The sequence below is a fragment of the Bos javanicus genome, chromosome 5 (genome assembly GCF_032452875.1).
Source record: "Bos javanicus breed banteng chromosome 5, ARS-OSU_banteng_1.0, whole genome shotgun sequence".
NCBI lineage: Eukaryota > Metazoa > Chordata > Mammalia > Artiodactyla > Bovidae > Bos > Bos javanicus.
The window spans coordinates 71,652,882-71,674,476 of record NC_083872.1 but is presented as its reverse complement, the minus strand read 5'-3'; the positions used below and the strand labels follow the sequence as shown (position 1 = coordinate 71,674,476).

Sequence of the window (21,595 nt, the reverse complement as noted above, 5' to 3'; positions counted from 1 at the left end):
CTGGGAGGCCGGGAGGAGGGTAGGAGCAGAGTGTGAGAGGAACCGAGACTAAACCCCATGGCAGAGACCCCACAGGGACATCTTATCTTCCCTTTCTGTCTCCTTTACTTTCCTTCACCTCTAGTTGTCACACAGGAAGGCTGCTGTTCCATCATGGCTTATTCCAGGGCAAAAAATCTGTCTACCTAAATGAAGGCTATTTCCCCCAGAGAAATAAAGACTGTTGGCCTCTTTGCAAGCATATAGGGGATGTATGTCACAGGAGACATACATGGAAGGGACACTTGGGGGACACATCAAGGATGGCCTTGAGTGCCTTGCTGAGGATTTTGGATTTTCTTCTCTTCCTTTCTGAGCAGAGAAGTGTCATGATTTGACCTGTAACCATGAAAGGAAGGCTCTGGGGCTATGGGCTGCAAAAGGGTTTCCCTGGGACTAATAAGATCAGGTAGGAGATTACACCAGATTTCTTCACCTGCAAGCAGTAAAAACCACATCTGACTAATATGGTGGGATTTTTTAAAGGGAATTTATTAGAAACCTATGGATGATCAGAAACTTAAAAAAACTAACTAACCCCAAATTACCAATTTCAGAAACATTGGGATTCAGGGAAGCCCCAGGAATCTGGGTAGCCAGAAGTAGTAGACAGTCTTCGTGGCACCCCATTAGGAAGGGAATCTACCATAATCATTTTCAGGGCTTAACGCAAGATTACAATTCCACGGAAACAGTGCTGATTAGTCCAACGGTGGTCACATGATTATCAGAAGAAGGCAGACGATCCGTATAGAGAGTCCCACCAAGACAGCATGCACCACAGGCAGGGTCATTATCCAGTGGAGATAGAGGTTATGTGACTAAAAGAAAAGGGACGAATGCCAGAAAATTCATCACACATTCAATCCAGGAGTGGTTCATCAGATGATGACTCATGCTGGAGCTGTGGTTACAAGGATGAGTGGGAGCTCTTGACTGCGTGGAGGGCTCTGTCTTTTCGGCTCCAAGGCCTCTCTGTCTTACTTTGGAAAGTGCTGGTCCCACTTGAAATGATGAGACTCCAGAGAGGCAATAAGTGCCTGGTCTCCAAGCCTGGATGGAGTGCTGATTGCATGGTTCCCCCTTTGAAGACTGCAACAGATGGTTCTGGACAGTTGGACAATCTCTCTATGTGCTTCTGTGTGGTGGAGCTGTGCTCTAGGTCAGGGTCAGCAAACCACAGCCCACAGGCCAAGTCTAGCTCCCACCTGTCTCATAAGTAAGGTTGCATTGATCACATACATCTCCATTTCTGTATTATCTAGGGTTACTTTTGCTCTACCTGGATTGCTTAGACTGTAGATTGATTGGCAACTTTTTTATGTAAGTGGCCAGATGGTCATTTTAGGCTCTGCAGGCCTCCCAGTTTCAGTTGCAACCACTCCACTCTGCCACTGCCTGGAAAACTGGAGAAAATGCAGTCCGTTGACCTGCAAGGAAATATGCCCAGGAAAGGGATGGAGCCAAGGAATACTTCTGGCCTGTCTTGCCAACTGTTCTCCCACCCATGAGCCAGGCCAGACCTGTCACTGCTCTCAGATGCCTTCAGGGCGATAAAGTCACCTCCACACCCATAACCCCTCTGAGTCGGAGAACATTCTAGTGCATGGTCCAACACATTCCTGAGGCCTCCACCATCCCTCATGATATCATTTCCCTCCTCTCCTCATTGTTAGCGTTTCCACTTGACATTGACGACACCTTGTCCCAGTTTCTCTTCTTGAGGATTACCTCATTGCCGCATTCTTTATGCTGAGCCTTTCTGTCCCGACAGCTCCAATTTGTCATTAGTTATGGCGTTTCCTGGACCCTGCATTGGCCCACGTCCGAGGGAAGGGGTTCGTGTCAGACCTCAGTGTAGAACGCCCTCTCCTCCCATGACCGTTCAACGTCCTTTCTGGCCCACTTCCTGCCCTGCACTCAGGCCTTTGTGCTTGTTGCTACTGAGTGTCATTGTGTCTAAGTCCTCTCAGCAGACAGAGCTGGGAAATAAATGTGTGTATCTCAACCCGTGTATACACACGTCTGTAATTATTTCTCTCTGTATATATCCGTCTATAGCTAAAGCTAAACAGCTCCTATTGATGTGTCAGACTTTCAACTAGGGCTCGGTTTTCAACATGATTCACTTTAGCCTTCCCAAGTTGCTTATCTGTAACTTTCCACTCCCAACAGTGAAAAAACCTGGCTTCCCCCATCCTCCCTCCACGTACTTCTTTGTTCAATCCCAGCACATGTGTACAGTTGCAGAACTGTCAGGCTGTAGCCCCATGAGGAACAACTTTGGCAACTACGGTGCAGGACTTACATATGGCTTCTTCTGTTCTTAGGCATCCAGTCTCCACTAATCTCCAAAGGTAGTTAGGTCGGCACCTTTCCACTCACCCCTGCCCTCTTCAACCAGGGGGTCAGCATCAAACCTGTGTCATAAACGTAGGTTCCATTGTCACAGCCTACGTTCCATCCTTCATTCAAGCGGCTGCATCATATTTGGGCCAATCAACTTTTTTCCTCAGACCTGTGTTCGGCTCTGCCATGGAGAGTCATGGTTAAGAGCACAGAGTTTCTCAGATATGGTTTCGTGGCTTCTGTCATTCAATGGGACTGATGATAATAATAATGTCCATCTCATTAGGTTTTGTGAGACTGAAGCCTGTGTTTATAAAGCTTTTAGACCCAAGTCTCAGACATAGAAGGCACTCACTATCAGCTCTCTCTATCATTATCTTCTTGGAAGAAGACCAATCTAGCTTGTGCTCCTGCTGTTGCTGGCATAGAATGCTTTCTTTTCTCATCTACACTTACTGAAAAATAATAGTAGCACCCACTGTACTAAGAGATTTATGAGAATCTTTCCTTTAATCCACATGATGCCCTATAAGCATGGTACTAAAATGGTTCCTATTTACTAATAAGAAAATATTCAGAAATGTGGTCCATGGTTAAACTAGGAAACACTACAACCAAGATTCAAACTCGTACCTGACTCAAGTCAGTTCTTACCTTCCCTTGTCACCATACAGATCCCACTCTACCCTATCCTACTCATCCCTCCAGGTACCTCTCAGTCACTACCTTCTGGGGTCACATAAAGTATCTAAAACGTTGTTTCCCCAGAATGCCTCACACCTCACGTGTACTGCTAACCCTACCATGCCTCTGTTCTGGTTTTAGGCTAGTCTACCCTTTAAGGTAGTAAACAGCTGGAGGAGGGGGGTCATCTCTGCACACTCAGATTAGTCCTATAGTCAAGACATAGGGTGGCCTGATGATTGTTTGCCAGATTGAATTTAATTGCATTGAGTTGAACTGAACTGAACCAACTGAAGCTTATCAATGTGACTGCAACATTTAACCATTTAAATGTTAAATGCGACACTTTAACCATTATGGCTCCTGTTGGCCACCTGTTCTCAGCATCTGCTATTCTCAGATACATTGTATTTTCTCTTTTAGAAAGACATTGGATAGCACTGGTTCACCCTTGAAGCTCAATCACATGCCTTTCCTTGGACATGAAACAGATCACATTATCACTTCCATTTTGCTTAAAGCCATTCAGTCTTTGCTGAATCCAGATATGCCACTGGATATACTTTTTCTGTATTTCTCTTCAGCAAACACAACCCCTTACCTAGTGAGTTGTTACCTGGAACCTACTACCTGCCAGGAACCCTTGGACACTAGAGGTACAGAGGGATGAGTCAAACATGCTCCCTGCCCTCAGGGAAGTCAGCACACTAAAGCGGTCATTGCAACTGAAAGGAGCTTTTCTAAACATTGGTAGAATGTAGTATAGGGGGTTCTTATTGGGGAAGTGTCATGTCAGAAAGTCACATTTTCAGATGAAACTTGAAAGATGAGTAGGACTTAGGGAGACAAGGATGGAGATGAAGACTCTATCAGGCAAAGGGGAAAAGTATATGGAGGCCTATACACTGGAAAAAATCCATGGGCTTTGGAGCACCCGAAGGGATGTCAGTTGTTGCTGGAGCAGAAAAAGCAAAGGAACTGAGAGGGTGATGAGGCAGGCAGAGGCAGAGGCCTTCCTGCTCTTCACCGTGAAAAGGCAGTCACTTCTCGCCATTGGTTATTTTTCCTACATTTTAGTGCTCAAAAAAGATTCCAGAGTCACGAGGGGCTATACTACCCTAGTTCTTCTAAAAAAAACAGGAGGTCATTTGAAGGATTTAATCTGATAGTGTAGGCATTCATTAAATTCAATTTTACATTTCAAACGTGGCTTAGGAAAAGATACATAAGACCCAAGAAATAAGACAATCTATATAAAGGGAAATAAAAACACACACACAAAAATCTGAAGACAGGATGTGTATCTAAGAATGCACATCATAGTGGGCTTCCCAGGTGACGCTCATGGTAAGGAACCCACCTGCCAATGCAGGAGGCATAAGAGACAAGGGTTCAATCCCTGGGTCAGGAAGATCCCTTGGAGAGGGCATGGAAACCCACTCTAGTATTCTTGCCTGAAGAATCCCAGCGACATAGGAGTCTGGCAGGCTACAGTGCATAGGATAGCAAAGAGTCCAACATGACTGAAGCGACTTAGAACAATGTAAGCTAGATATTTGAATCAGAACCACCAAACAGCCAAAGCAAAAAAGGAAAGCAGATCAATGACAAGCATCCCTACTTCCCTCACTGTGTCGTTTGTTCTGGTACAGGAGAACCTCCATCTCTGGAAATTGGAAGGCCAACACAGGCTCTGCCATGCTGGAGCAGGTGGCCATGACCGAGAGGTAAGAGGTAACGGAGGCGCTTCGGGAAGGGTACCGGCCACAGGGGGAGGTAGACAGGGATACAGCAAGGATCCCGTCATGAATGCTGTCTTGCACTTTGGCCAGCGTCTCACCACCCACAGAGCACTTTCCTAGGCATGATCCGCTTTATTGCCCATAATAGCCTTCAGGGAATGTTTTACAATAACCCCATTTTACAGATGGGAAAGATGGTTCAGAGGGGGATCATGGCTTGTCCAAGTCACAGAACTGATCAATGGCAGAGATAAGACTAAAACCTTGACATCTTGACTTCGTCCAGGGGTCTTTGTGGCCCTGCCAGTTGCTGCAGGAAGAGAGCAGGAAGTCCTCACCAGTCTCTTCTGCTCTTGACAGCTGTATGGAAGCATCCCGTTAGGGTACCACAGCTCCCACCTGGAGTGTCCACTCCTCTCTCAGTGTCCACTCCTCTCTCAGCATGAGGAGGGAGAGGTCAATTTCCTGTGAATCATGAATGCAGTAGAAAGGCACACTGGCTGAAAGTCCCTCCCTTTAAACAACACCTGTGAGCCATCTTCACCTGAAGAAGGTCCAGCCACCTGCTTTTGAGGCCAGCAGCACACACACATCCCTTGCTGAGTGCCCAGTGATCTCTGCTTGCAAGCCTTCAGTGACAGTGGCAAGGCATGGGCTTTAGGGTCAGAAAGGTCTGTTCAGTGAACATGAATTGAGTACCTACTGCATGTTATGTATGCTAAGCACTAAAGAGGTCCAGACGAAAAGACCCAACCCTTCCCTTTAAGAACTCTGTATCAGTTGCAAGTTTCAGAAAATGGATTAGTTGGAGCCAAAGGGGATTTACTGGCTTGTGGCAATGAAAACTTCAAGGTGCAGCTCCAGGTAGGCCTGTAGAACTTATTCTATCCACCCACTCCAGTATTCTTGCCTAGAGAATTCCATGGACAGAGGAGCCTGGTGGGCTACAGTCCATGGGGTCACAAAGAGTTGGGCACAACTGAGTGACTTTCACTTTCACTGCCAACTTCAGTTCAGCTTTCTTCCATGTTGGCTTCATTCCAGAAGGCCAGCTCACTCATATAGTGATCCAAAGTGGCTCCAGGCTTACATCTTAACTGCGTCAAGTCTAGCAGAAAGATGTCTTTCCCAACTATTTCAATCAAAGCCTGGAATTGAGCCTTATTCACTGATAGGCCTGACTTAAGTCACATGACTATCATGGACCCCATCACGATGACCCAGAAAGCAGCAGCACTGTAATTAGATACTCTGTGTCACATCTCTGCCCCGAGAGAGTGAAGTGGGACCACCGTGCTGCAGCAACACGGACTGAGACTTAGGGGAGGGATGTAACATGGGTCCTGCCCTTGTGGAACTCGTTCAGGGCTCTATGCTGAGGAAACAGCATGAACTAAAGTGAGTGGTCCTGCCCCCTTCAGATCTGTGTTACACAGGTTAAGTACCCTTTCTGAACTCCTTCAGCTGTAGGCTGGAGGTAATGCACCCAAGCCAGAGGGCTGATGAGAAAGGGATCTTCAGTGGCAGGAGTGCACTGGAAATAGCAGTCTCCTTCCCTTCCCGCCAGTCCCAGGTGCCGCCCCCGAGGTGGGTGCCCACCTGTGCTCTCCAGTCTCAGGGGTCCCTGGCACAACTGCACCACCTGCTCTGGGGGAGTGACAGCCTTCCCCCAGTGGGCATTCAAGGGGCAGTCGTGGCCCTTTTCTCCACCAGCTTTCCAGAACGTAAGCCCAGCCTTTCCCCAGGCCTCGCAGGCTGCTCACAGGTGTCTCCAGCAGGTCATTATCTCCCTGGCTCTGCTCAGTCCCAGGCCCCATGGGCCATTCCTGGAGGAGCCTGCTATGGGAGTGGGGCTGCTCAGGCCTGGAATCCACTTTCCCTTCTGCAAATTCATGGTCAGTAGCCTAAGTGCCTCAAGGAAACTTAGCAGAGGAGATGAGAGAGCCAGCTCTGAGAGCACTTCAGCTCATTCCAGGCCTTATGGCTCAGAGACACAAATAGATCTCCAAGCAGGCGTGCCCCATGTGACCCTGGAGAGTGGGGAGAAAGGCAAGAACATTGACACAAAGTCCCCTGTGACTCCAAATCCAGCCACCACGAGGGAAGCCAAGCACAAGGCCGGGAAGATACAACCATCCCCTTGTTGCAGGGTCAGAGTCCAGCACTGAGATCTTCTCCTGCAAAGCAAACGGACCCTGCAGCCATCAAGTGGCTGGAAAGGGAACAAAAGCAGCGGGTCCAGAGGGCCAGGCCCCCGGGCCAGGCTGGAGAGGCCTGCCAGGCTCCTCTGCCTGCGTGCCTCAGGCCAGGGGGAGAATACACCCTTTGTCCCCGCAGGCTGGGCCTGGGAGGGACTTCTGGGGCCCTTCAAGAAGTTTTCCCAAGGGAAAAAGACTTCAGGGGCAGCTGGGGTCCAGGACAGATCCAGCTGGGGGCAGGACAAGCTCCCCGGTACTGGGGGCCAGCAAAGTCCTGGGGAGGGGAAGGAGATCAGGTCTCTGAGATCCCCCCCAACTCCCCTCACTCCTCCCCCTCATCCTGCTTGTCGCCTGCCTGCCTGGCTCCCTCTCTAACCTCTCTCCCTCTGTGTGTCTTTCACTGCCCATCTATATCTCTGCCTTTCTTTTTACCCATTCTGTCTCTCCCACTGCCTCTGTTTCTCTCTGTGTCTGTTTCTCTGCCTTTCTGTCTCTCTCGTGCATCTCTGTCTCTTATGTCTTCCTGTCTCTCTCCATCTCTGAATGGATGAGTTTATGTGTATGTCACTATCTGTCTCCTAGCCTGTTTTTTCTGTGGGTGTCTCTCGGGGTCTCTCCTTCCCCCTGTCTCTGCATCTCTCGCCGTCTGCTTCCCGCCCCTGCCCCCTGTCCTGCATACTCACTGTCTGTCCGTCCCTGCAGGTACAGGCTGTGGGTGGACAGCTGCTCGGAGATGTTTGGTGGCCTGGACATCTGTGCCGTCAAGGCTGTCCACAGCAAAGATGGCAGAGATTACATCATAGAGGTGAGCAATGGAGTAGGAGTTCCTCCTGGCCGGAACCAGGCCCCTGGGCAGGCATTCCAGAGGGAAGGAGTCCAGGTGTGACCTCCAGAGTGGTCAGCTGTGTCTTAGGTCAGGGCTGGGGCACAAGCAGCCTAGGCCTCAGGGATCAGCTCCAGAGGCTTCTCACCCACTGCCCTCATGTACCCCCACCCACCCCCTCGGCTGCATCTAAAGCCTTTGTGCCCAGGGGTCCTGCCCTGGACTTTGATGACTTTGGGCATGAGGTTTGATAACCTTCCAACACCTGTGGCCCTAACGGTAGGGGAAGGGCACTGGGCCAAGAGTTGGCAAGATTCTGTCCCCTCCAGTCTGTTAAATTTTCTTAGTATCTAAGCGGGTAAAGAGGACCCACTTCCACAGTCACCGTGCAGAGAGTCCCTCACTGTTCAATCAACAAACATGTATTAGGGGCTCCCATGGGCCTGGTGTGGGGCAGTTCTGGAGATAGAGCACTGAACAAGACACGTATGGAGTGTGCCGGCTGGCAGGGAGGATGGTACACTAGTCACTGCGGGGCACTGATGGTTAGGAATGGGGTGAGAATAAAGGGAAATGTATGAGAGAGGCTCAGAGGGGCTCAGAGTCCCAGAATCTCTCCCTCAACCTTCCTGCATCTCACAGGCCAACGCGCCCCTGCTGCCCTCCAGAGCTGTCGCCTGCGGGTCCCTGTGGGCCTCCCATTCCCCTGCCCACCCCCATGACTTCCTCCCCAGGCCCCAATCCCACAGTCCTCCTCCCAGGCCATGGCTCCCCTGTGTCTCTCCTGACCTCACAGCCCCCCTCCCCTCCTAACCCTTTCCCGGCCCCCGCCAGAGCCCATGGCTCTCCGTGGCTTCCCCTGAAAAGGCTGCGCTGGCTCAGAGTTCTCTCCCCAGCGTCACGTCTCTCTGCTCACACACCACCACCACCCCCACCAGTCCCTCCAGTACTTCCCTTCTGCGGCCTTCTCCTCACACCACAGCAGAGGGGCGGTGCTGACACACGGCCAAGACACGTGAGGGAGCGCCCTGCGGCTGCCCCCTCCCCTGGGTGTGGGCAGTTAATGGGAAGCACATGGCTGGGATGACCGCGAGAGCCAGCTAATGCTCCAGCCCAGCGTGTCTGCACCACTCCCAGGACCCACAGCGAGCCAGGACCAGTGACCGGAGGGGTGGGAGCCCCGCTGGTCTCCTCCTGCCATGCCAGGAAGGCATTCCTCCCACCCTGAGCCCCTAGACTGACCAGCTCGGAGGTGGAGGGGAGGGAGGCCAGGGTGGGCACAGCCCTTCTGCCCACTCTTGGCCCAAGGAAGGCCCGGTAACTTCCAGGGATGAGTTACCATCTATATTAGCACGTTCAGTCTTGCTCTAGAAAACAACTCTCAGGAGTTCCTGCAGTCCAGTGGTTAAGACTCCATGCTTGAATGCACGGAATGTGGGTTTGATCCCTGGTCAGGGAACTAAGATCCCACATGCCATGTGGCACAGTCAAAAAAAAAACTCTCCCCTCAAGTCCAGTGGCCACCATACCTGAAATCCCCCCAGCAGCCCCTTCTCAGGGGACACTGTAGGGGCCAGGAGCGGAGCCACCATCCTGCACACTTGCTTCCGAGTCAGACCCAGGCTGCTCCCTGGAGGAATGAGGTGCCCACCTTCCTGAGGACGCCTGAGTGCTTCAGATCCATGCCCAGGACACTGCATCTCCGGAATCCCTCCCTGGCCCTCCTGCCTCTGTGTCTCCTCATGGGACCACCAGACATGAACTCAGCTTTAACACACACGTGGTCACTGATTCACTCACCCATTCATTCACCCATTCATTCATTCACTGTTGAGGTCCTCCTCTGGGCACCAGCCCTCCATTCAGGTGATGGGGATACGGCAGGGTAGCAGGGACTCTGCTCTGGAGCTTCCATTCAGAGAGGGGCCTGCAGTCAGCAGATGAAGGACTCCGGGGCTGCTTCCCCCTCTCTTCTGTGAGTTTAGTTCCTTCTCTCTCACTTGAGCATTATCTCTGCCCCTGAGAGCTCCTGCCTCTCTGAGTTTCCTCAACTTTCACTCATAGGAAACAAAAGTTTGTACCCGTGGGCCCAGGCTCCCTGCCTCCAGACATTCAGAGGGTCAGGGATGAAAGACCTTCCACATTTGAAAAGAAAATAGTGGGTTTGGACTTTTAAAAAACAAGAAAACAACTTCTCAAAAATGTATCGGGAGGGAAAGAATGGCTTTTTCAGACTTTTTCTTTTTCTCTCAGAAACGTTACAGAGTGGTTTCCCTTGCTTTTTGGTTTAGAGTAGGGGAAGGGAGATAGGGAGCTTTTTACCAGGAAGATAAAAGGTATTTTAAAAAACAAAGACAGGATCCAAAAATACTGATTTCCTTAGCCACCTCTGTGGTGAGAACATAACATTTGTGGGACATGTTTTGTGAAGATCCTCACAGTGAAATACTCAGGGGAAAGACCCTTGAACTTGTCCTCCATGACTTGTCCAGGGAATGACATTGCTCACTGGAAAAATGCTTCCCTGGGGAGACCCGAATGTCCACTTCCTTTAGCTGTGTCCACCGTGGGGACCACAAAGTGCTCTGACCTCAGGTTCATTGTGGCGGCTGTTTTCCACTGTAGCGAACGTAGGAAACAGAAACCAGAACAAAAAAAGAGTGGGCAGGCAGGGCCAGGAAGAGAAAGGCCAGAGCTGCGCACACTGAGGCGCCACAGCCATCGCTCAGCTCAGCCCATGCTGACTGAGAGACTGTCCACGTGCCGGGCAATGGGATCCAGGAAGCCAAGGACCCAGGCCCAACCCACAGGGAGCTCAGTTTGCTCATACAATCTGCATTCACATCCTTGAGTTTGCTTTTCAGCTTCCCAACCATAGTAGGGCTTCCCTGGTGGCTCAGTGGTAAAGAATCCACCTGCAATGCAGGAGACACGGGTATGATCCCTGGATCAGGAAGATCCCCTGCAGAAGGAAATGGCTGCTGCTGCGGCTGCTGCTAAGTCACTTCAGTCGTGTCCAACTCTGTGCGACCCCATAGATGGCAGCCCACCAGGCTCCCCCGTCCCTGGGGTTCTCCAGGCAAGAACACTGGAGTGGGTTGCCATTTCCTTCTCCAATTCATGAAAGTGAAAAGTGAAAGTGAAGTCGCTCAGTCGTGTCTGACTCCTAGCGACCCCATGGACTGCAGCCCACCAGGCCCCTCCATCCATGGGATTTTCCAGGCAAGAGTACTGGAGTGGGTTGCCATTGCCTAATGGCAACCCACTCCAATATTCTTGCTTGGCAAATCCCATGGACAGAGGAGCCCGGCAGGCTACAGTCCCTGGGGTCGCAAAGAATTGGACATGACTTAGCTACTAAACAGCAACAACTATAGTAGGTGCTTTAGATTAATGCACTCCTAAAAGTCTCAGATGCAAGGGTCTTCGCAGCTGCCCAACCCCCTCAGGTTATAGTTGAGGAAAACAACAGGCCCACAGATGAGAAGTGAGCTACCAAGATCATACCACGAGTCCCTAGGAGAACCAGAGCCTGGAAGCCAGGTCTCCCATTCCTAGTTCTTACTCAGAGCTGTTCGGTGATTGTTGAGATGTAGAAGGAGTGCTCCCAGTCTGTCCTGGGACTTGCTACTTCTTTGACCCTCAGCTTTCCCATTGTGATAAGGGCAGTAACGGTACCTATCTCAAAGAGATACTCTGAGATTTATGTGAGCTCTCCACCCAGTGCTTCGAACAGCACCTGGCACCTAGTAAAGCCATACAGCTCTTACTAGTATCCTTATCGATATGAGCAGGACTTGTCCTTCCATTCAGCAGGTACTTACCAAGGGCACACCTGTCTGGACACAGGGCCCATCCCCAAGCCAGGGCTCACGGTCGGGTTGGGGAGACACAAACAGGAGATGGTGAGACAACCAAAGCAAGGATGGCAGGAGTGCCAAGAAGGCTTCGCAGAGGAAGGACCAGCTAGATTTTCCTGACAGATGAGAAGCGCTAGCCAGGTAGAGAGTGGGCAGAGTCAATGGCCTACCTGCCCAAGGACCTGGATGGGAGACAGAACCTGCTGAGTCCAGAGCTTGGGAAAAGGGGAAACCAGATGGAGAATTAGATGGCGGTGAGCTGGGGGAACAGGCTGGGTTCCTATAGCTGGGGAGGAGACAGAGAGCCCACCAAGGCCCCACCCTCCACCAACCCACCCAAGACCTTCTACCTCTGTCCATGCCTAGGGAACCACCTGGATCACTGGCCTACATGCCTTTGGGCAAGCCCTTCCCATCTCTGGGCCTTGGTTTCTCCATCTGCCAAAAGAGTGGATGCACAAATATGATCACTCAGCATGCATGCATGCCAAGTCACTTCTGCCGTGTCTGACTCTTTGCGACCCCATGGACTGTAACCCACAAGGCTCTTCTGTCCATGGGATTCTCCAGGCAAGAATACTGGAGTGGGTTGCCATGCCCTCCTCCAGGGGATCTTCCCCACCCAGGGATCGAACTCGCATCTCTTACATCCCCTGCATTGGCAGCCAGGTTCTTCACCACCAGCACCACCTGGGAAGCCCCTGATCTCTCAGGGCCCCTCCAATTACAAGTGTGCCTCCTTTGAGAAGCAGCCTTCTCCCTGTGGAAGGCTGAAATTTCTCTGCAGTTTATTCTGCTAGAGTTCCAGAGAACAGGCCTCGCCTCTTCCCTCTTCTCTCCGAATCTTGAGTTGACTGCAACCCGTGTCATTTTTTGATCATAATTGAGCCCCTTCCTTCACTGCTTCCGGCTTTGTGGAAAACCTTGACCTTGGGCCAAAGTTCAGGAAGCTGGCCCCAATCCTGGGTAGGGGCCGAGGTGGGAAAGGAGGGGGCAGAGACCGGCTCCCCAAAGAAAAGAGCAGAAAAGGTCAGCAAAGCCTCCCCGCCCTTGGTCGCATGTCTAAGGCCCAGCAAATGCAGACTGAATTGAACTGAGTCCAGGGAGTTGATTTAGACTGAACTGCGGGAAATCGGCTGTCTCCACGGGGGTCATTTCCAGCCGAGGCGCTGGGCTGGAGATTTGCATGGAGAACACTGCCATCTAGTGTTCACTTCTGTCCTGAGGTCTGAGCCCACCCTCCTGGGATGCGCTGCTCAGCTGCCAAGCTCCCCTCCTTCAGGACTCCTTTCTCGCCCACAGGTGATGGACAGCTCAATGCCTCTGATTGGAGAGCACGTGGAAGAGGACAAGCAGCTGATGGCCGACCTTGTCATCTCCAAAATGAGCCAACTCCTGATGCCAGGGGGCACGGTGCCCTCGCCCCTGAGGCCTTGGGTGAGAGAGTGTATAGTCATGAGAGATGCTTGGCCGTCTCGGAGGGGGTGCCCTGATCCAGAGGAGATGCACCCAGGGAGGAACCGACCTGGAGAGAAAGAAATGGGGTGTGGGTGGGGCTGGGCTTGGGGGAGAGTTTGTACCCCTGCTCCTGACAGGGACATTTGGGAGGCTCTGAGGGGCCTTTCTTCTCTCTGCCACCCTGGAGAGAAAAATGTGGTCTCAACTTGGCTTTGAGTGTCTGCAGGCAGAGATTATTATCATAGAAAACCAGATGTCCCCTCTGTGCCCTCCCTCCCAGGCCTGAATGGTGAGCAGGGTGTGTGTGTGTGCGCGCGTGCACACGCACTTATGCCCACATGTACACACATGCCCTTTGTGTGCTCCCAGGGCACTGGTCAGCAGGGACTCTTGTGTCTTCCATTTGCTCATCTTCCAACCTCTTCACGCTAACACAGAGCTCCTGTCTTCCCTGATCCTCACCATGGGTTACCAGATGATTCTCCAAAGAATTTGCTAGATCTCCAGCTTTCTGGAAAGCAAGTCTCAAAACCTGATCCCCTTTTTTCCCCCTCAAAACAAATCTGTTATAACAGATGTCAGAAAGATGCTTGTTCTCAAGAAGGCCACTGGCTTGGAGAGGGCGTGGGGCAGCCTTCTCCACTGGAAATGTTCTGTCTTGACCTGCTTGGTGATTACACAGGTGTCTCCACGTGTAGAAACTATTTGTGCTGTGCACATTATGTAAGTTTTACCTCAGTAACGATGGAGAAGGAAATGGCAACCCACTCCAGTATTCTTGCCTGGAGAATCCCATAGACAGAGGAGCCTGGCGGGCTATAGTCCATTACACAACTGAGCACCTCAATAACAAACATGTTTACAAATCCTGCCCTCCCACCCAGGAAGTGAATGGCTGTAGTGGCCACAGCAGTCTTCTTTTCTCTTCTGCTTTAGGCTCCTCAGACTAAACCAGCAAAATCCCCTGGGCAAGCCCAACTGGGTCCTCCACTTGGACAACCCCAGCCACGGCCACCCACACAAGGTAGGACCCACGACGAGCCACCCACCAAGAGAAACCATCCAGGCAAGGATGCTGAAATGCACTGAGGGATCCACATGTGACTTCCAAAAAGGCACTCTGAAAAACTCCATGTTCATACTTAATTACCAGACTTATTCCCTTGCTCTGTGTGCAGAATGAATGAGACCATGAGGTTGTCACTCCCTTAAAGTCAGGAAAGGAGGGAAGAAAGACCGAAAGTAAATGTATTAAGTACCTAATATGTGCCAGGCCCTATGCTAGGGACTTTCCCATTTATGGTCTCATTTTCAGCTTCCTAAAGTGTCAGCAATGAAAACAGGGGTATTTCCTTTTTACAGAGGTAGCTGTTGAGGCTTTGTGCAAGCCTCAAGAAAGCACAAGGAAGCACAAGAAAATGGCATGTTTACAAGTCTGGTCTTTCAGATCTTCTAGAAAGTGCCTGCTTCCTAGCCGCTAGCAGTGCCTGATTATAGATTTATGAGCCAACCAGCAAGAGTGAGAAAGAAAAATGGAACATTACATAGAACCTTGTCAATTCGAATCATTCCTCAAAAATATCCCAGTATTACTAAGTAAATGCCACCATTTATCAGAGAATGTATGAACTGTTGATGACAAGATGAAAGGAGACTGTGGCAGTAACTAACCCCTTCTCTTGGGCTGCCAGCTGCTCGCATGTTCTCACGCTCAGGCCTGGGGCAAAAGTCACCCATGTCCTCTCTCGATGTCAGAACCTTCCAGGCACCCTCATGGCTCTAGTGCCAGCTTAGGGCCTCAGGTCAGCTTCACCCCAAGATGCCAGGCCAGGCATTTTCACGGTGATTTTTTAAGGACCTGCTTTAAGACCCATCGGAAAGAAAGCACTGCTATCACACTGGGACCTTCCCAGGCGCCTTTATCAAAGTAATGGATTCATTGCTTCTTGGGAAAATCAGCCTTGGGCAGCAAAGGGCTTCCTCTTCCACAGGTCTTATATAAAACACCCATTCATCCTTCTCGTCTGTGCTTCTCTTCCTGGAAAAGCAGAAAGCGTTTAAGAAAAGGGAAATTGCAGGACTTACACAACTGCGTGCCAGTGAACATTGGGTTCTTCTTCAGGCAGATGAACACGTTTGAATCTACTTACAGTGTCTCCCTCTGGCAGACTTAGGCAAGCTACCTCACTTCTCAGAGGCTCAGTTTCCACAGTGATGAAGGAGGAAATGACATCTGCCTGTTTAGTAAGGGGGAGCTGCCTGTGAGATAATGCAAGAGAAGCAGTTCTAACTAGCAAGGTGTCCCATTGTGGAGGTAGTGCTTAGTAGATGCTAGTAATTTACTGCTAATAACCATCAGTCATGTCCGACTCTTTGGGACGCCATGGACTATAACCCACCAGGCTCCTCTGTCCATGGAATTCTCCAGGCAAGAATACTGGAAGGGGTTGCCATTCCCTCCTCCAGGGTATCTTCCCTAACTCAAGAGTCAAACCCAGGTCTCTTGCATTGCAGGCAGATTCTTTACTGCCTGAGCCATCAGGGACTTTAACTGTTGAAAGCTCACTATTAGAGACTTCCTACGCAATCCAGAGGATTGCACTCTACCTCAGGGGAGTGCAGTGGAACTAAGATCCCACGTGCCACACGGTGTGCCAAAAAAAGAAAATCTGGGTCCAAAGAGATGTCAAGTAGATGGAGAGACAGGATAGGGACCTCAAAAGGAGACAAAAGGGATTATCAAAACCTTTGAGGCCAGCAAGGATGCCAAGAACTTTATTCTTACTGGATTTTTCTGTAAGGAAAGCAGTTATGCTGATATAAAGAGACACTGCCAGAATAAACTCTTATATTTTTTAAAACTCGCTATTAATAATTTGTGTCTTACTAAGCTTCCCTGCTGACTCAGTGGTAAAGAATCCAACTGTCAATACAGGAAACACGAGCTCGATCGCTGGGTCAGGAAGATCCCCTGGAGAAGGCAATGGCAACCCACTCTAGTACTCTTGCCTGGGAAAATCCCATGGACAGAGGAGCCCGGTGGGCTACAGTCCATGAGGGTCACAAAGAGTTGACCACAACTTAGTGACTAAACAACAACTACAAACAACACAACGATGATAATATACACGTTGTTCTTAATGATGTCATCGTTAAGAATACTTAGGACCACCGCAGCCCACTGTCCTCCTGCCAGGCGATAATTCTTTGCTTATAGAATGTTCAAAAATGACTGATTCATCACCCCGCCAGGCTCTGGCTGTGCCTCTGCCCTACCGTCTCCTTTCCCACTCTGCCCCAGGACTTACTTTTTCAGCCACATTTGCACAGAGCGCTTCTAAAACAGAGAGCTACTGTATTCTTGCTTCCTCTACGGCTCAGAGTAGAGACACACTCGATAAATAAAGAGATATTATTTTAAGGGACAGGAGGCTAAACATACTTTTAGTGAGTTGAAAAACAATCAATTAAAAACAAATTAGGATAATTAAAGAAAATACTCATTGAATTAACATTTAGAGTAAAAATAACAGGGCTAATTAAAACACAATGCTTTCATTGAGTTCCCAAATTAACAAGATCACATTATTAACTTGTTTTTTGAACTCACTACTCATTTTCAACTCAGTGAAAGTGAAGTTCTCTTCTAAGGAACCTCATCATCTTTTAGCACTGATCCTGTGCTAAAGCAAATACTAAGCAAATACTATCTACATATAAGTTAATTTTTTTTCTATGTGCTCAAACAAAAAGTATTATTATTATTTTTTTTTTTTTTGCTTTGCCAAGAAGCTGAAAGAAAATTACTAGTCTCTTGGTGAATCTCATCTGTATAATAGGGACTAAATGAATAGTTAATAAATGAATGAATAAGAGTCCAGATTTTCTAAGATACTAATCAGCCTTGAGGGGCAGAGTGTTGGGGAAAGAGGGGAGATTTAAGATAAAACTAGAAAACATATTTTTTTGGACCTATGGTGAGTTTAACAAAACAAAAAAGCAAACCAACATTTAAAAATGAGAAGCTTTTACATAAAATCCAGATTTCCAGCTCCTGTGACGGAGTAGGAGCTCTAGAAACAGTGGGCAGCTATGTGGCAAATGCCACTGACGCTTAGTAACACCTGCTCCCTTAGTGACACTGGCTTCCCAGAGGGTGCTAGCAATAACAAGCTCACCTTCCAGTAAAGGAGAAGTAAGAGATGCGGTTTCCATCCCTGAGTCAGATCGCCTGGAGGAGGGCATGACAACCCACTCCAGTATTCTTGCAGGATACTGGGAATCCCATGGACAGAGGAGCCTGGCGGGCTACAGTCCATGGGATCGCAGAGTCAGACACAACTGAGTGACTTAGCATGCATAGCCTGCTCCCTTGGACAGGGCAAGGACTCCTTCCTTTGCCTCAGGCATGTATTTTTATACATGTCAAAATGTAATTAACCCACAAATACTGTTCTATAAGCTGCTTTCTGTCTAGTAGTCTATATTAATATTTAGCATATATTATCAACAGCATCCCATGGCATTTAATATTGTTCTGCCACATCATACATGATGACCATAGTGCATTCCATTACATGAATGTATCTTAACACTCTAGTCAGTTCCCCTACAGTTGCGCATTTGTATTGTTTTCAGTTTTTCACTGGCAGGAAGAACCCTGTAATGAACGTCCTCAAAGTGACACCTTTGCACAGCCTTATTTATCCTAAAAGAATTTGAATGGAATCGTTTTTTTCTCCCTGTAGGGGGCCCTCGCCCAGCTCAGTCTCCTCAGCCCCCAAGATCTGGGAGCCCCTCCCAACAGAGGCTCTCCCCACAAGGCCAGCAACCCCTGAGCCCTCAGTCTGGATCGCCACAGCAGAGATCGCCAGGGTCTCCCCAGCTCTCCCGTGCATCTGGAGGCAGCTCTCCAAACCAGGCCCCCAAGTCAAGCGCACCCCTTACCTCGCAGCCCCGGCCTCCTGTGCAGGGCCGCAGCGCCTCCCAACAGGGCGAAGAGGCCAAGAAGCCAGCATCACCCCATCCCCATCTCAAGTAAGTGCTTTGGGACCCGGGAAGGGCTGAGAGTGGACTTGCGGTGTGGGTGGAGCTGGGCCGGCTCAGGGTTGGGGACTCAGAGCAAGACCCACTAAGGCCTCACCCCAGCTTTGAATGGGCAAAAGGAGGCCTAGAGGATGGAACCTGGGGGGCAGGCAGGACCTAGCAAGGCCCGAGCATAGGTTAGGCCCCACTGTGATCCTCCATGTGTACCTGCATCAGGTACTCCTTGCTGCATAACAAACCACCCTGAAACTTAGTGGCTTAAGAAAGCAGCCATTTTCTTTGTTCATAGTTTTTTTTCATTTAGTGACTTGTACTGAGTTTGGTTTAGCTGGGAGGATCTCCCGATGGTCTCTCCTGGAGAGTTACCAAATAAAATGCAGGATGCCCAATTAGATTTGAATTTCAGACAATGAATAATTTGGAGTGTATGCCTTCAAATATTGCATGTGCTTAATTGCTCAGTCATGTCTGACTCTTTGCTACCCCATGGACTGTAGCCTGCCAGGCTCCTCTGTTCATGGGATTCTCTAGGCAAGAACACTGGAGTGGGTTGCCATGCCCTCCTCCAGGGGATCTTCCCAACCCAGGGATCAAACCCAGATCTCCCGCACTGCAGGCACATTCTTTACTGTCTGAGCCACCAGGGAAGCCAAATATTGCACGGGTTAGACCTATATTCAAAAAGTTTTTTTTTAATCTGAATTTCAAACTTAACTGGGTGTCACGTATGCTTACTAAATCTAGCAACCCTGCTCTCCTGGGATTGCTCATAGGGCTGTAGTTATCTGCCACTTACCTGCGGCTGGACAGTCCAAGAGGGCTTCTGCACACATCTGGATATTGGTGTCGCCTGTCAGCCGAGCCTCTCTCTCTCCTGGGGCCTCATCCTCCAGCAGGCTGGACCCAGCTCCCTTATGTGGTAGAATTACTTTCCAAAACGGCAAAAGTAGAAGCTTCGAGGCCTCTCAAGGTTCAGCCTTAGAAGCTGCACGATGTCATTTCATCCCATCATAGGCTTTTGATAAAAACAAGTCACATGGTCAAGCCCAGATTAAAAAGGTGGGAAAATAGACTCCTTTTTAAAACCGTATTTATCGGGCTGTGTCGGGCCTTAGTTGCAGCATGCGGGATCTTTGTTGTGTCACGCAGGCTCAGGAGTTATGGCGCATAGGCTTAAGTTGCTCCTCGGCATGTGGGATCTTAGTTCCCTGACCAGGGATCGAACCCATGTCTCCTGCATTGCAGGACAGATTCTTAACCACTGGACACCAGAGAAGTCCTGGAAATAGACTCGTAATACAAGGACCTGCAAAGTCACCCTGTGAAGGCTAGATGACTGGGATGGGAGGGAAGCTTCCATCCCAGGGCACACATCTGTTCTCTCTCTTGTTTCCTCTCAAGCCCATCTCTTGGTTTGAGGTCAGAGAGAGAGATCCCAAATGTATTTTCTTTGGAAAGTTTTTCCTTTCCTTCAACTCCAAACAAGCTAACCATAAGTTTTCAGAAGAGGTAATATATTCACCTGGTTCAAAGATCTAAAAAATATTGATGTTTTTATTGAAAACCCTACCCCATCTCATTCTCATCCAATGCTTTCCTGCCCCCTGCTCCCCAAAGGTAAGCACTTTTGTTAGTTCTAGCATGTTCCTCCAGTATTCCCTTATGCATATACGGAAATATATGTTCTGTTTCCTCCTCCCACTTATTTACACAATCAGCAGTGTTCACTATCCACGCCATTCGCTCCTTGCTTTTACATTTAGCAATGCATTCTGGAGCTCTTCCACGCAGGTCATTAACATTTTATCCTTTTCACAGCTGTATAATTATTCCACTGTGTAATTATACTGCAATTTATCTAACTAATCCACTGTAAATGGAAATTTGGTTTTCTCTTACGAAGAAGGCAGCAGTGAATGGCCTTAAAAACAAGCTTTTTCTTACATGTGCAGGATCAACTGTATAGAAAATACCTGAAATGGTGTTGTTGGATCAAAGGATAAAAGCATTTTTAGCTTAGTAATATTAGCAAGTGGTCCTCCAGCAGCAGGCATAGAGGTTGACAGCACAGACTCTAGAGTCAGACCACCTTTGGGTTCAGTTTGAAGTCTGCCACTTAAAAGCTGCCTGACCTCAGAAAAAAGTTACTTAACCTCTCTGTGCCTAAACTTCTTCACATGCAAAAGGGCAATAGTATTTACCCCACACGGTTATTATAAGAATTAAAATGAGTGTTTGCACATTTGGTGCTCAGAATGCTGCTGGCTCCATACACGTATATCTTTGGCTGCCTCTCACATGTCAAAAGATGCAGCCCAGCTAACCATAGCACAGACAAAGGCTCCAGAACTTGAGCCAGGTTTGAGCGCTAACCTTGTAGTAGCCTAGCTGTGTGGGTATGTTACTCAGTCACGTCTGACTCTTTGAGACCCCATGAACTGTAGCCCCCAGCCTCCTCTGTCCATGGAATTCTCCAGGCAAGAATACTGGAGTGGGTTGCCATGCCCTCCTCCAATGGATCTTCCTGACCAGGGAGCGAACTCAAGTATCCTGCATTGCAGGCAGATTCTTTACCATCTGAGCCATCAGGGAAGCCCAGCAATCTAGCTAACAACACTTGAATCTCCTGGTTGATGCTCTAAAGTATTATTTGGTTCAATTCAGGTCAACAGGTACCAAACGCCTTAGCAAACACCTACTCTGAACTAGTCTTGAATAACACCCTGGGTGGAAAAAGCAAGGGGTAAAAGATAGCCCTGCTCTGAAGAAGACTTGAGTCACTTCATGTGGTGATAAGAGCCTGCGTGGATCTCTCCTGTCTTTCACCCCCACTAGACTGGGAGCCCCTTGAGGGCAGGGCCTGAATGAATCTCATTCATGTTTGGAGCCCTGTCGCCTGGCATTCGGCTGGCACAAAGAGTCAAACACTGCCTTTCAGATAGGAGGCACTGTGAGAACTCCGAAGCGCATCGGGATGGCCATAAGAGCTTCAGGCAGGGCTGGAGTTGAAGCCCATGGTGTCCGAGCTGCAAGAGGCCTGAGGCTGGGCTGGACCAACCCTCTGTCTCACAGATGAGGGAAAAGAGGCCCCGCTCAGTGACTTTTTTGCCCACAGCTGGAGGAACAGATGGCAGAAAGGGTCTGGAACACAGACCCTCTGATCCCCAAACTGGCGCTGGAACTTATAGGAGGAACAAGCCTAGCCTGCTGCTACCGCACCTTACAGCTTGCCAGGCGGGCGTGTGCACTGAGGCAGGAGAGTGGGCGAGCAGTTCTCCAGCTGTGCCTGACGTCTGAGCAATCTGTTTTTGTGGGAAGAATTTGAGCCTTGGATGCTCCCTGTTCCTTGCTATGAGCCTCAGTTTCTGCACCTTTAAAAAAGGAGGGTCCCAGTAG

The 21,595-nt window shown here is 49.5% G+C and overlaps 1 protein-coding gene and 1 long non-coding RNA gene across 2 annotated transcripts in view; one reads left to right on the top strand and one right to left on the bottom strand.

Annotated features, from left to right (window-relative positions):
- Positions 1–21,595, top strand: part of SYN3 (synapsin III) — a 492,973-nt gene that overhangs the window by 464,134 nt on the left and 7,244 nt on the right. Inside the window, exons 9-13 of the mRNA XM_061417235.1 lie at positions 4,725–4,799; positions 7,715–7,817; positions 12,998–13,132; positions 14,090–14,177; positions 17,902–18,190. Coding sequence (XP_061273219.1) covers positions 4,725–4,799; positions 7,715–7,817; positions 12,998–13,132; positions 14,090–14,177; positions 17,902–18,190 — 690 coding nt within the window. The remainder of the gene's footprint in view (positions 1–4,724; positions 4,800–7,714; positions 7,818–12,997; positions 13,133–14,089; positions 14,178–17,901; positions 18,191–21,595) is intronic.
- Positions 511–3,180, bottom strand: LOC133247873 (uncharacterized). Its single transcript, XR_009736543.1, has 2 exons — positions 2,348–3,180; positions 511–1,469 (listed from the first exon to the last, which is right to left on the bottom strand). It is a non-coding gene; the product is annotated as an uncharacterized LOC133247873 (long non-coding RNA).